Consider the following 13,690-nt stretch of genomic DNA (forward strand, 5'->3'; position numbering starts at 1 on the left):
GAGTCAAAAGTCCGCCTCCTGGACCTCTCGTCGGTAGGGAGGGGGACGGAGTCTGCCTCTCTCAAAAGCTCCTCGAGCGGTGGAGTCGTCAAAGATAGCGAGGTAGGTCTCACCTCGGCTCTCGCACCGGGCCTCACCGCTGTGCGTAGCCATCAGTTCCCCTCACTAGCTGCCGTATCATCTCTCTGACTAGCTACAATCTTCCTAGTTACCGGCATAGCTGTGTACAAATATGGAAGGGTAAGTTTAACCCAAATCTCCTATGACTTAGCTCTGCAACACGATTTAGATCTAAAAGAAAGGTAACCAATTCCTAAATGCCCTGTAGCTTCCTATTAATATGATGTGGTACACAATTCATCTATAAACAAGACTCTACTAGACAAGGCGAGAGACTTAGGGACGTACCGCTTCCGATACCAAGTTTGTCACACCCCAAATCTGGAGCGTACCTGCAGACGATGCCAAACTAGGCCCGAGCGAACCATTCTAAGTTTGAAACTCTAGGAAGTAACCCCTAGCTTAAACCGATAAGGCCAACCTGCACACAAATAATACCAACAAGCCGGCGAGGCCGCAATCTGGATATATATATATAAATACTGACTAACTCGTCTGAACTGGGCATACACACCCAAAATATATATACACAACTGAGCAAGCCGACGAAGCTACTATGATCTTACAAAGCCAACAGTATCCAGCAGACATATACAAGCCGACCAGGCTATCACACAGACACACTATATACAGGATTCGTCTACAAGCCTCTAGGGAAAGTATGACTATACCATGGTCGGGACAGGGCCTGGCCCATACAATTTGTCATAAAAAAGGGAGAGACTCCAAAGACCTAGCAACTCCGCAAAAAGGGAGCTCACCAATCGCCGATATCGCTTCCTCGCCACCGGAAAGGTCTCATCGCTATCGATTTGTACCGGCAGTATGAACGCAATGTTTCCTACAAAAGGGACGTCATTACGAAATAATGTACCGAGTATGTAAGGCAAATGATAACTGAAACTGAACTGAAAATAATACAATCTGGAGGCCAAAGAATGCCTAGAATGATCTGTCTCAAATGAAATGCAATGCAATAGTATCATATATCTCACTGACCAAGTGGTCGGGCAACTATAAAATCTCACTGACCAAGTGGCCGAGCAATCTTTCTCACCCACCCGTAGGCCACGACACCGTGTGACCGACCGTGTAGCGGTGCAACCGTCCTCGACCGACCCACGGGCCGAACATGTCTGCCTCTCGACCCGTAGGCCAGGCATGTCTGTCTCACTGAATCGTAGGCCAGGCTAAATAAAATATATGTATACCATGTATATGCCAAAAACACCGATATCGTAAATACGTCTCTCCCCGTCTCTCTATAAACTCGGGGCAGTGAGGATATATTTTCATAAAGAATAACATATTACTCGGAAACTATGCAACAATATGACAGGCTCTACTTTTACAAATCTCTAGTCATAATGTTCATAACGCTCTTACCATATATGGGTTCATGCCAAGAGAAGAACGAACAACCTTAACATACCTGAAGCTTACTTCTCGACTTTCCAACCTACTTCCTGTCTTGAAATCTACATAAGATCATTCATAGTCTCGTAATATACATATAAAACCATTCATACAATTGTTAGGCTTATCGTCATATGCTTGTCTTAAGCCTTCAAATTAATTCCTTTTAGAATCTGCCGAAATTCGGGCAATATCTCTCCCCTATTTATATCCCTAGCCCAAAATCACAATACCAACAACAACAACAACAACAACAACACTAACATCAACAACATCATCATCAATACCAAAATATTCCATAAAACATCCCACACGATGTTTATCCGATTTCACAACTAACTAATTCATTATACGGCTATTTAATAGCCCTATCTTCGTAAGTAAACCTAAATTAATATTATTAAGGAGAGATTCATACCTTGTTCTTACTAGAACAGCAATATCTTCAATATCCACCTTGAATTCAAGCTAAGATCCACTTCAATACGATACGATAATCACAACTATCCGCTACCCGAGCCTCGATTAATACTTCGCTACTCAAAATCACTCCAATCCCTTAGTTTTTATGATACACACACCCCTATATATGTGCTGAGCTTTTTGGGGAATTATTTGGGGAAAAAATAAGGGTTTTGGCTCTTATATTTAAAAAATGCTCTGCGCGTTCGCGCAGAGTTGCTCAGTGTTCCTCTGCGCATTCGCTCCATTCCCAGGCGCGTTCGCGCAGGGTTAATTCCTCGCTTCCGGCGGCCATGTTAAAATGCTCATAACGTTTAATTCCGATGTCGGATCGACGCGCGGTTTGTTGCGTTGGAAACTAGACTTCCTGAACTTTAATTTGGGCTTTTGTTTCACTTCAAAACTCCTGATATACTAGGAGATATTCCTTTCTCAAGTTAGGCCAAAATTACCATATGAAACCTTGCCCATCCTTTCTCCAAAGTTTCAACAAACTTAATTTCCTTAATTCCCTTGTTCTCTAATCCTTCCATGACCTATTACATGAACTTAAACCCTCATAACCATAAATATAGGTGCATATAACCTCACATATCTTAGAAAATAACTCCAGTGTCTACGATTGAGCAATTAACACCTAACGAATCTCAACGTACAAAACTACGAGGTGTAACATTAATTATTTCCCAATTCTGAGTAAACAATTCGAACACTTGGAGATTTATTATTTGGCATACCTTGATGGCTTCAAGAATCTCCTAATCTGTAATTGGGCTGATCAACTTACATTTCTGTGGGTGATGGGCATGAATCACTCTTTATAACTTCCACATTTGGGCACGGCAAGGTCTCAGCAGTTGATCCAATGAGATTAGAAAAGAAAGCTATAAATTTAACCTCCACCCATTTAGGATCATGTAGTTTATTACCTGAGTCATCATAAACAGAGGAGATAGAATTTCTAATGGTTCTTGGCTTTATCTGAGCATAGAAGTACTTTGTATTTGCATCACCATAGGAAATCCAGTAAGCCATGAATTTTTGCCTTAGAACCTGTTCCGCTATGTCACTCTACTTCCTAATATACTCCAAGAAAGATTCTCTTGTTTAACACAATAGTGGGCAAAGTGGTTGAGCAGCAATCTGAGCTTGAACAATCTCTAAACCCCGTCTAGCCTGTTGTAGTTTTGTCTATAAGAAGCAATGTATGTATTCAAATCCTTTAGTCCCTTCTTAACAGTCTTGCCTTCATCCATAACTGGTACATTTTAGTGCCATTATGCCTCACTATCCAGGTTGATTCCAATATACCACCAAAGTCAGGGTGGTTCAGTATTGTCTTAGCCGAATCCTAATATTCATATTCATACCTGGGTCAGCACTCCCGAATCTTAAAATTTAGATTATGTCAAATCCGACCCCCGAATTCATACTCATGTCGGATACCCGCACCCGAGTCCGAGTAAGTTATCTTATTGAAACAGAAAATGACTACTGCTTTGCAACAAAAAGGGTTGCTAAATTGATGGGGTTGGACAATACAAGAAAGGGATAGAGAACAATTTTGATGATGCATTATCTTGAAGGCTGAGTGGAGAACCAACCTTGAATACTATTTCATGTGTTGAACCCACTTCGATGCAGGAATTAATAGCCACGAGCATGACTCAATGTTACATCTCGGGGATTTCGGACTTGTTGCGTTGTGAGTAGACTAACACGAGCTTAAGGTGAACATGAAGTCCCTATGAGATTAAGGAGAGTATTTGATAGCTTTAAGTGCGTACCACAAGATTTTGAAGTTATACGAATCGGTGGAACTAAGTTTGTCAAAGGAAGTGAAATGCAAGTTATGTTTGGAAAGGTTTTCGCAATAACTGAGTTAATATTTATTTAGTAGTGTGCGAGAAAGAGATATAGGGTCTCTTAGATGGTTAATGAGGTGTTATATAAGTGTTTATAAGGTTCCATAAGGATTGGAGGTTGAACAAATCGACGAGGGAAGTTTTCGAAAAATTGGGGGTTGTACGACTACTTATACGGATCGTATAAGTTATACGGCTACTTATACGGCCCGTATAATAGTCCGTATAACTGTGGTAGAGAAGGGCATTTCCCTGGTGGGATTATACGGTCCATTTATACGGACCGTATAAGTTATATGGACTATATAAATGGCCGTATAATCGGGTCGGGCAGCTTTTTCCATTTTATTTATATAGATGACCCTTGTTCTGTTTTCTCATTTCCCACTTCTCCCAATCTCTTAAAAGCTCTAGAACCTTCTCTCAAGCATATTCCACTCAAACCCAAGGGAAATCAAAGATCAAATAGCAAGAATCAAGGTATTCGTGTGTTGGGAGGCTCACTAGGGTTAGTAGACTTCAAGGGTTTCTTTGGTGTTGAAGCTAGGGTTTTCATACAAGTTGGTAACTTGATACAAGGCTCATTCCTATAAGATAAAAGGTTAGTTTTCATGTCTATTTCATGATATTAAGCATGCTTAGTTGTTGAATAACTTGGGTGAGGGAAGGAAGTAGAAAATAAAGCTTAAATATAGATTTCATGATATTTTGAGTAGTAACTTAACTTGGGTTATCATTGTTAGAATGTTATGAGTATAATCTTGTTATGGAAGGTAATAATGATGATAAGGAAGTGTTGTATGCAATTGTGCAAAGGGTTGGTGCGAAGTTGTTAATATAAGTTGAATATGAGAATGAATTTTGAGACTTAATGGAACATGACTACTTGGTTATGATATTATGGATGTTATTATAGTTGTTTGGGAGTTATTTTGCGATATGGTTGAAGTAAATGAAATAGGGGAAATGCTGCCCAATTTTCGTTAGCTCATGGGTTGTTCTAGTTTGAATTTAAGAATGTCTTTAAGACCTAACCATGGTATGAATCCTTTTAAATGTAGATTTCTCAATCTTGGAGATGAACGTTAAGTAGTTAAGAAGACGATGAGGTATGTAAGGCTAACCCTTCTTTCCATAAGCCATGATCCCCTTGTTGTATACCTTCACGTGAATTCCATAATGTCTTCCAAGATGACTTTGTTCCTAGAATCACTAGAGCTCATGGTTGTTGATATTCTCATGATATCGTTGTTCTCATCCTACGATAGTTGGCCCTCTAAAGGAAGATATATTAATGATGATGATGTTGACGCTACTTATGTACTCCTATGTGTATATGTATGTATATATGTATGACCATTATGTAACACCGAGCTTGTATGGCCGAGTATGATATTCATCGCGCGCGCCAAGCTTGATTGGGTATGGACAACACCGAGCCTTGCTATGGTCGGGTATGTGTGACACCGAACCTCCATGGTCGGGTATGGTACTATGATATATGTATGCGTATGTATGAAGAGTTTCCATAGAAAAAAGAGTAAGCAAATATGATGAATGTCTCAACGTATACATATATATATATATATATATATATATATATATAGATAGTTCTCTTATCTTACGATCCTTCTATTTCATGTCATCCTTTAAGTTTCTATTATGATATTGATTATGCCTTACATACTCGCAGACATTGTTCGTGCGACGTCCTTTTATTTGTGGACGCCGCGTCGTGCGCGGTGGACGGGGAGATAGACTTGATCCTTAGTCCGTATATCCCGAGAGATTGCCTGGGGAGCTCACATTTTGATCCGAGCCGTAGCCGTTGGTACTATCCTTTTATGTATATACATATGGGCATAGGCGGGGCCTTTCCCCGCCTATATGATGATGTTTCATATAACTGTAGGGGTCGTAGACAGTTGTGTATAGCTAGATGTCCCTTAGCCTCGTCGGCTCGTATTTTGTATATCATTTTGTTAGCCTTGTTGGCTTGTGTATATATATGTGTGTGTGTGTGTGTGTGTGTGTGTGTGTATACGGGCATAGTTTATGATGTATATGTGAAAGTGCCTTGCCTGATAAGATTGGTGTTATTGATGCATATGAATTGCGAGTTAGCCATGCGGCTCACCTAGACATGGTTGTGGAAGTAAGATGAGAGGTGCTCGGTGGGTTAGCTCCGGGTGCCCGTCATGACCCTCCGGTTGGGTTGTGACACTCAACCTCCCTAAAATTAGTCACAGAATTGACTACAGACCCTGGTTGCAAACCTAACTATACCCTACAACAAAAAATCATCAAGTTTGAGCAAAGAATTTTTGTGGACGATTGAGGTAACCTCAGGATTAAATTTTCTTAGGCTAATCATTAGTCTCATTAAAAGGGCACTCTCGACAATTGAGAACCTATAGAAAGACCAGAATGGTATTTTACTGGCCTAAGATGAAGGTTGATGTGATCAAATATAATGGGTGATGAAATGTGACATTTGCAAGAGAACTAAGAATATAAATATGCACACGCCATGACTTTTGCAACCTCTCCCAATCCCTGATAGATCTTGTGTTGAGATGTTGTGGTCTCAATCATAGTTCAAGATCTTATGAAGTTTTGATGATTGACAAACTCTGTACACGTGACAATCAACATACAAATAAGAGGAACAAAGATATGCAAGAACCAGATCCTTAACAGATCTCCAAAAAGGAACTGGTTAAGTAGGAAACAGTGAAGATGAATTGCTGAAAGGAACTAGTCCTTTAGATGAAGAACTGGAGGCTGTTGGAATAAATTGTTTCACACAGACTTGGAGAATGGAATTAAGACGCAATCCAATTATATAAGGAATTGGAGTTCAAGTATGAAAACATTACCATAAATTGAACACGAGGAATTAGCTTAGAGCATAACTACAATCAAAGAGAGAGACATTAGAGTGAGAGTAGAGGCAACACAAAGAGTCTCGAGACTACGACAGCGAAAAAACCTGCTCTTATCACGATTTATCTATAGTTTTATTGAGTAGTAGTAGTTAGGTTCTTGTGGGACCAAGACAAGATCTTGATTACATTCATAGCGAATGTAGTAGATTTTGTTTTGTGTTTGTAAGGGAATTCATTGATTGGATAGAGTCATTGAAAAAGTTAGATGAGGGAGCCAGCAATTGATGGAATTATTTAGGAGAGTGGAAGGTACTGTTTGGAACAGTTCCGTAGGTGTACATAGAGTTGTAACCTTAAAACTGCTCGTATTTAGTGGAGTTTGAGAAAATCCTACAAAAGGTAGGTCGTGGGTTTTCCTCCCTTGAGCAAGGAGTTTTCCATGTGAAAATACTTGTGTTGATTTACATATTTCTTCACTTTACCTTATTGTATAACCGCTAAAGACTAGGAAAAAATTAGACCTACTTTAAAACTTGAAGGAACTAAAAATGAGAAAATGGTCCTTTTTTTTTGACAGTAGGCTTAAAATAGTCCCTTAAGTATCACTTGAGCAGTTATCGTCCTTTACGTTTGCCACTTAAGTATCACTTGAGCAGTTATCGTCCTTTACATTTGCCAAAAGTGAGCACTTTTCGTTTCTGTTAGATATTTGTCAAACTCTGATTATTAAATCGGAACTAAGGAAATAAAAAATATTTAATGGAAACTCACATTTGGAAGTACAGTTTTTGTACTTTATGTTATTTTTGGTCTATTTCAAAAGTCTTGTGCAACTTTCTGAAATGCAATTTCTGTTATTTTTCGTCCATTTTTTGTGTATGGTGTAGCTTTTTATGCCGAGTTTTTTGGGATATTGACGGTAACTTCTTCTATTAACAGTTTCGACTAAATTTAACAAACACAGTTTAGAAAATATCTGATGGGGACCAAAAAAGCTCACCTTTGAGAAAATTAAGGGATCGAAACTGATCAGTTTATACTTAAGGGACTATTTTGAACTTACTACCAAAGACAAGAGACCATTTTTGCCATTTGCTCGCTAAAACTCGTGTAGAGCGGAAAACGCAACTCGCGTTCTCCAAAGAAAGAAAGAATTTACAGAGATTTCTCTGCACCCATCGATGTGCATTTCATAAATTTAGTGTCTCTGCTCCAATTCAGTTGAACACCAACCAGTCATGGCAGTAAATATTCTTACCGATCTCAGTCTTCTTGATTCCACATTTCAAATCTGATCACAAATTTACTCTAATTTTCGTTTCTCTTTTGATGCAGGATTCGTCGGGGACGACATTAATGGATCTGATAACATCAGACCCGTCATCGACTTCTTCGACTTCATCAAAGTCGTCGTCAACACCTGCTGCTGCTGCTGCTGCACCACCACCCGCAGTACCGGCTGATCGGAAGAAGAAGGGAACACTTATGCAGATCCAATCTGATACTATTTCTGCTGCTAAAGCTGTTCGTGCTAACATTATGCCTACCAAACAAAAGAAAAAGGTAAATCTCTTACATACTCCTTCTCTTCTCTCCCCATTTCAAGAGTCAATTTGACTACTTTTTACCCCCAAGGGTGGCTCAGTTGGTTGAGCATCGGGCTCAGGCTCGAAACCCTCTTCCTACGAAAGTAGGGAATTTGCCTTCTGGGTCGAGCTCGTCGCACATGGCTTGCCTAGCGCGGGCGGTTTGCGGGCTATTGTACAGGAGCCAATTCTTCTAAAATCAATATGATGAAATAATACATTTTAAATTGTTAGTCAAAATTTATAGCTCTTTTCACTCCAAATACAAGGTATCATGGTGCCCCTATTTATTAGATGTTTCTTGAGAATTGGACACTATTAAGAAGTAGTAGTTCTTCAATATAGGGTACAGTTGGAAATTATTGTCTTGAATTCCTATAGTGACAATTATTTTGGGACAATTTTTTGTTGTTGTTGCTAAAACTGTCTTATTCTGGGCGGAGGGAGTATTAAATTACGGGTCTAAATGGATGTTGATTATTCATTTAGCTGACTTTACAGCGCAGTGTAGCGACCTCCAATTCACGTCACACAAACACTGATATATTATAGTCACAGAACTCAAGAGCAACAATTAGTAAATGGAGATAACAGGAAAAGATAATAATCAACTGATAAACATGGGTGCACCACTGTATATTTCTACTTTCTTGCTTACTTCATTCTCGTGCATAATTGTTCTTCTAAACCTCCGTTGTGCACAATGCACAAGCTTATTAATAGTTCCACCCCTTCGTTGGTGTTATAGAAGGAAAAATGTCCCTTTCAGCTTTTGGGAATTCATATTATAGGACTAGACCTAGCTAACCTAAAAGGTGTACGTTTTGAAGGCAATGGGACATTTTGTCTTTGACCAAATGTTATTCGAATATCTCTGATCTTTAGTGTACCTGATTCCATTTGCTTGACTTTTTTGTACAGCCAGTTTCTTATGCACAACTTGCAAGGAGCATCCACGAGCTAGCAGCCACGTCTGATCAAGTACATTAGCTTTCTCACTTTGTACTTTCCACTGGAAAATTCTTTATTAACTTATTCTCTTTTTGTTTGTGATTAATTGCAGAAAAGTTCTCAGAGGCAATTGGTTCATCATGTTTTCCCCAAACTGGCCGTATACAATTCTGTTGATCCTTCTTTAGCACCATCTCTTCTTATGGTATGGCTTACGACCTCCCGTTTCTGCAATTCATTGGCTATTTCTTCCCAGAGAAAGAAAAAAAAATGCTCTAGAAAGAACTTTTAGTTTGCAAGACTTGAGAATAATACCAAAAGAGAGCATATATTGAGCATTTTTGACTTTTATTTACATGAAATGGTTCAATAGCTGAGCTGATGGTATGTATCTAGAGCTTGAACGCTAAACGTGTCTTGAAAATTTTGGCTATCTGGCGCAAAAGTGCATTTTGACAACTTATTTCTCTTGTTTGTTCTTTAGCATTGCCTTTGATACAAGCAGGTATGCATAAATTTAGCCCAAAAATTTGTCTGTTGTCTGTGGTGAGGGATTTGGTAGTTGCCGGAGTTTTCCACTCTGAAGATGTTATTTTCCTTTTATTTGGAGAAGATTGTAGATTATTCTACTCAAGGAAAGAAGTGATTTATTTTGTTAAAAATATCTTAAGCTTCCTTAAGCAGACTTTGGATCAGTGAAAGTTGTTTTATGGTCATATGCCAGAGGTGACCTTCTGTTTTTTTCCTTGTATTACTTTATGCTGGACTGAATGACTTATTATATTTCTGTTAAGCTTTATGAAAAATTTGCCCACTCTTCTCTTTCTTTTATTACATCACAGCTTGATCAACAGTGTGAGGATCGGACTGTTCTACGTTATGTCTATTATTACCTGGCCCGAATTCTCTCAGACAGTGGTTCGCAAGGTGTAAGTTCAGGTGGTGGGATTCCTACACCAAACTGGGATGCTTTAGCTGATATTGATGCAGGTGGAGGGGTGACAAGAGCTGACGTGGTACCTAGAATAGTAGATCGGTTAACATCAGAGGCCTTAAATGAAGATGTTGAATGTAAAGTCTACTACTATTGTTCACTTCTTTTTAGTTGCAATTCTAATTATAGCTCTTTTTTTAAACAATAATCATATCAATATTTCTTATTTTTTTTTGACGAAGTAATACAATTTTATGAATGAAGGGTGTAGAAACACCTGTATACAAGTACTATACCAAAAAGGAATAACTTATAAATGACATGGGGTTCTAAAAAAGTCACCCAATCTTCTCTACAAATAGGATTCACGTGGTGTACTAAAAAGCGATAAGGGATAAGAGGCTACTCCTCAATTGCGCAAATCATTCTCTACTCCTTCTAAAGCTCTCATATTTCTCTCCCTCCAAACAATCATAAGGGCTAGACCACATCCTCCCTCTTCTAATGGTCCTGCCCATCCCATCCAAAGTTGGAATTGATAAACCACCCTATTTCTTCCTTTTTTTGGGGGGTTAAAATAGGATGCAACAACCTGAGATGTAAGATGCAACGTTTTTTCTCGATGTTTGACCAACTGATTCTTTTAGCTTGTTGCATTGGTTGAATGCAACCTTTTCAATCTCCTCAAGATTATTTATAGGTGAAGAAGGAATTCTTGTAATCTGAATACGCACCCACCAGAAACATAGTTGCTCTGCTATCAACTTGATCTCAAAATTTTTGCCATGTACTTTAATTTGTCTATGACATTATTTTCTTTGAATTTTGCTGCTATTATAGCAGATCTATATTGGGGCCAAAAGTGGTGTGGAGGTTTGGTGCTAAAGGATGAATTTCTGGTGTTGTATAGAGTCTCTTGTGAAAGGGAGATGTCCGTTCAGCAAGTTAGGGGGACAAAAGGGGATGGGACTTTTTGGTTTTGAGATTCAGGAGGGATTTCCAGGATTGGGAGGTGGCTGAGTTTCAGAGATTGCTAGCCGTACTTCATAAGCAATGCGAGCCAGTTAATAGACCCGATGCTTTGTGCGGGGAGGTGGGGAGTAACAAATTGTTCTCTGTCAAGTCTTTCTACGAAAAGTTGCTAGTTAGGTCGGAAGATAGTTTTCCTTTTGATTCGGTGTGGATTCCTAGGATGCCGAGGAAGGTGTGCTTCTTCACTTCGTTAGCTGCTAGAGGGGTGATTTTGATGGCAGAGAATCTTACGAAACGGAATGTTGTCTGCATTAGTTGGTGTTTCCTTTGTAAGGAGGCAGGTGATGACGTAGATCACATTTTGTTGCATTGCAATCTAGCAACAAGGTTATGGTGGGATATCTTTAGATGGTTCGGCCTTTCATGGGTGATGCCAATATCCGTGTAAGAGTTGATGTTCAGTTGGAAGACTGGAGCTAGGAGAAGAAGGCAAAAGGCTTGGAATGTTACTCCTCTTGCTTTAATGTGGGTCATTTGGAGAGAGAGAAATAGGAGAGCTTTTGAAGGGACGGAGATGTGCTTTGCTCAACTGAGCAGTAGCCTTCGTTCCCTTGTTTTCTTTTGGTGCACCCATGTAGTTCCTAGTTGTATAGAGTATTGGGTGTCTTTTGGAGAGAACCATATTTTGTAGGTTTCTCCTTTTTTGGTTATATCTCTTGTATATGGCTTTGTTATGATTAATGAAATACTTTACTTGATTAAAAAAATAAATAACAGATCTATAAGTAAGTTATGAACCAACTCATTCTCTAAGATCTGTTGGGTTGACAGGAATTTCTCAGACATGATGTTGTTAACTTCTATATATCATTCTTAGGGCCACTGCAAGCAGAGCTTGTTTATTAATTAGTTAAATTTGTTTCATATGGTTGCCTTTTTGTCTAACTGGATGATGTTGGTGATGCTCCTTTGTCTTTTTTAAGTTCATGCACGGCGTCTTCAAGCTCTAAAGGCTCTTACATACGCACCTTCTAGCAGCCCTGAGATATCACAGAAGTTGTATGAAATCGTGTTTGGCATTCTAGATAAGGTTTGTCCACAAATCTTACTTATCATCTGCATCTTTTCACATTTGCATTGAAAAATCCCTCCGTGTACAGACATCTTTTGACATTTGGATTGAAAATATCCCTCCCTTTGTACATCTAGCTTCTCTTTTTTGATGAATACTGATAGCTTCTCTTAAACATACTATTTTATATGATTTCGCATTTTCATTATTAACGTGGGTGAGGCTGATCTGGTACATTTTAGCATATATGCTTTATTGTCTCCAATTTGTTCCTGCCCTCTTTTTCCTGATCTGGTACATTTTAGCATATATGCTTTATTGTCTCCAATTTGTTCCTGCCCTCTTTTTCCTGATAAGTAAGTACAACTTATTGTTCCCTGTTGTCTCTTTCCTTCTCGTAAAGGAGTAGGGGGAATGGTTCACTGTTTTGTGCTGGAAGTAATTGAGATGTTTTACATACTCCCTCAGTCCCAATTTATGTGGCACCATGTGACTAGGCACAGAGTTTAAGAAAGAAAGGAAGACTTTTGAAATTTGTGGTCCAAAACAAGATGTTAGATACTTGTGTGGCTGTAAATCATCTCAAAAAGTTAAATGGTTTCAAAATATAGAAAGGTGACATTCTTTTTGGGACAGACTAAAAAGGGAAGTGTGCCACATAAATTGGGACAGATGGATTAATTAAATTAAACGCATCAAGATCAGATTATACGGTATTCAGCTGTATTTTTGTTATTTACCTGAAGGGATAAAGGCATGCTGCAAAATGCAGTTTGAAGTAACATTTCAGTTTCTGCAGGAGGTGTCTATATTTACTTTCCACTAATTGCTAACCTGAAAAATCGATTTATCAAAAAAATATTGTTAACATAATAGAAGGCTAACGACAGAGATTGTCCAAAGAAAATTATTCAAGACATTCAATCTCTATCAAGAGATATTAATCATTACACAGTTGATTAAACTGGATACATAGTTTAATATGGTAATTTGACTTATATGTATTGGCGACAACATAATAAAATATTAAAGTAAATGCTGAATATTAGTTTAATAGAGATAACATCACATCAATGTTTCAAAATTTGAACAGTTTCATGAATTTGAATTCTTGAAACTGGTAAAAGTTGTATAAAAATGCCATGATGTCAAATTCTGAGATGTCCAAAATGGGAAGTCGTATAAATTGGGACGAATAGTAGTTATTGGAGATTCTATTATGTGTTGAAGTTCAAAATGCTAATTCTTAGGGTAGTAGCTGAAATTGGGTTTGCTAAGAGCAGGTGTTACCCATTTTTTGGTCCTAGTTTTGCCAATACAATCCAGATTCCTCATAGTGAAGCTACTCCAATTTTTTTGCATAATTTCCAGCTTATATCTACACCCACTCTTTTGTTTGTGGACTCAGATGCTTAGGACTTAGG

At 38.6% G+C, this 13,690-nt stretch overlaps 1 protein-coding gene across 2 annotated transcripts in view; it reads left to right on the forward strand.

Annotated features, from left to right (window-relative positions):
• The first annotated feature begins 7,842 nt into the window (after positions 1-7,842).
• LOC132068743 (uncharacterized) overlaps positions 7,843-13,690 on the forward strand; it is a 40,665-nt gene continuing 34,817 nt past the window's right edge. Inside the window, exons 1-6 of one of the 2 annotated variants that reach the window (XM_059462431.1) lie at positions 7,843-7,995; positions 8,087-8,314; positions 9,259-9,318; positions 9,401-9,493; positions 10,131-10,359; positions 12,178-12,284. In XM_059462431.1, coding sequence (XP_059318414.1) covers positions 7,990-7,995; positions 8,087-8,314; positions 9,259-9,318; positions 9,401-9,493; positions 10,131-10,359; positions 12,178-12,284 — 723 coding nt within the window. In that variant the 5' untranslated portion in view covers positions 7,843-7,989. Of the gene's footprint in view, positions 7,996-8,080; positions 8,315-9,258; positions 9,319-9,400; positions 9,494-10,130; positions 10,360-12,177; positions 12,285-13,690 lie in introns of those variants that run through there. The other variant, XM_059462432.1, reaches the window with a different exon arrangement.

The sequence above is a fragment of the Lycium ferocissimum genome, chromosome 8 (genome assembly GCF_029784015.1).
Source record: "Lycium ferocissimum isolate CSIRO_LF1 chromosome 8, AGI_CSIRO_Lferr_CH_V1, whole genome shotgun sequence".
Lineage (NCBI taxonomy): Eukaryota > Viridiplantae > Streptophyta > Magnoliopsida > Solanales > Solanaceae > Lycium > Lycium ferocissimum.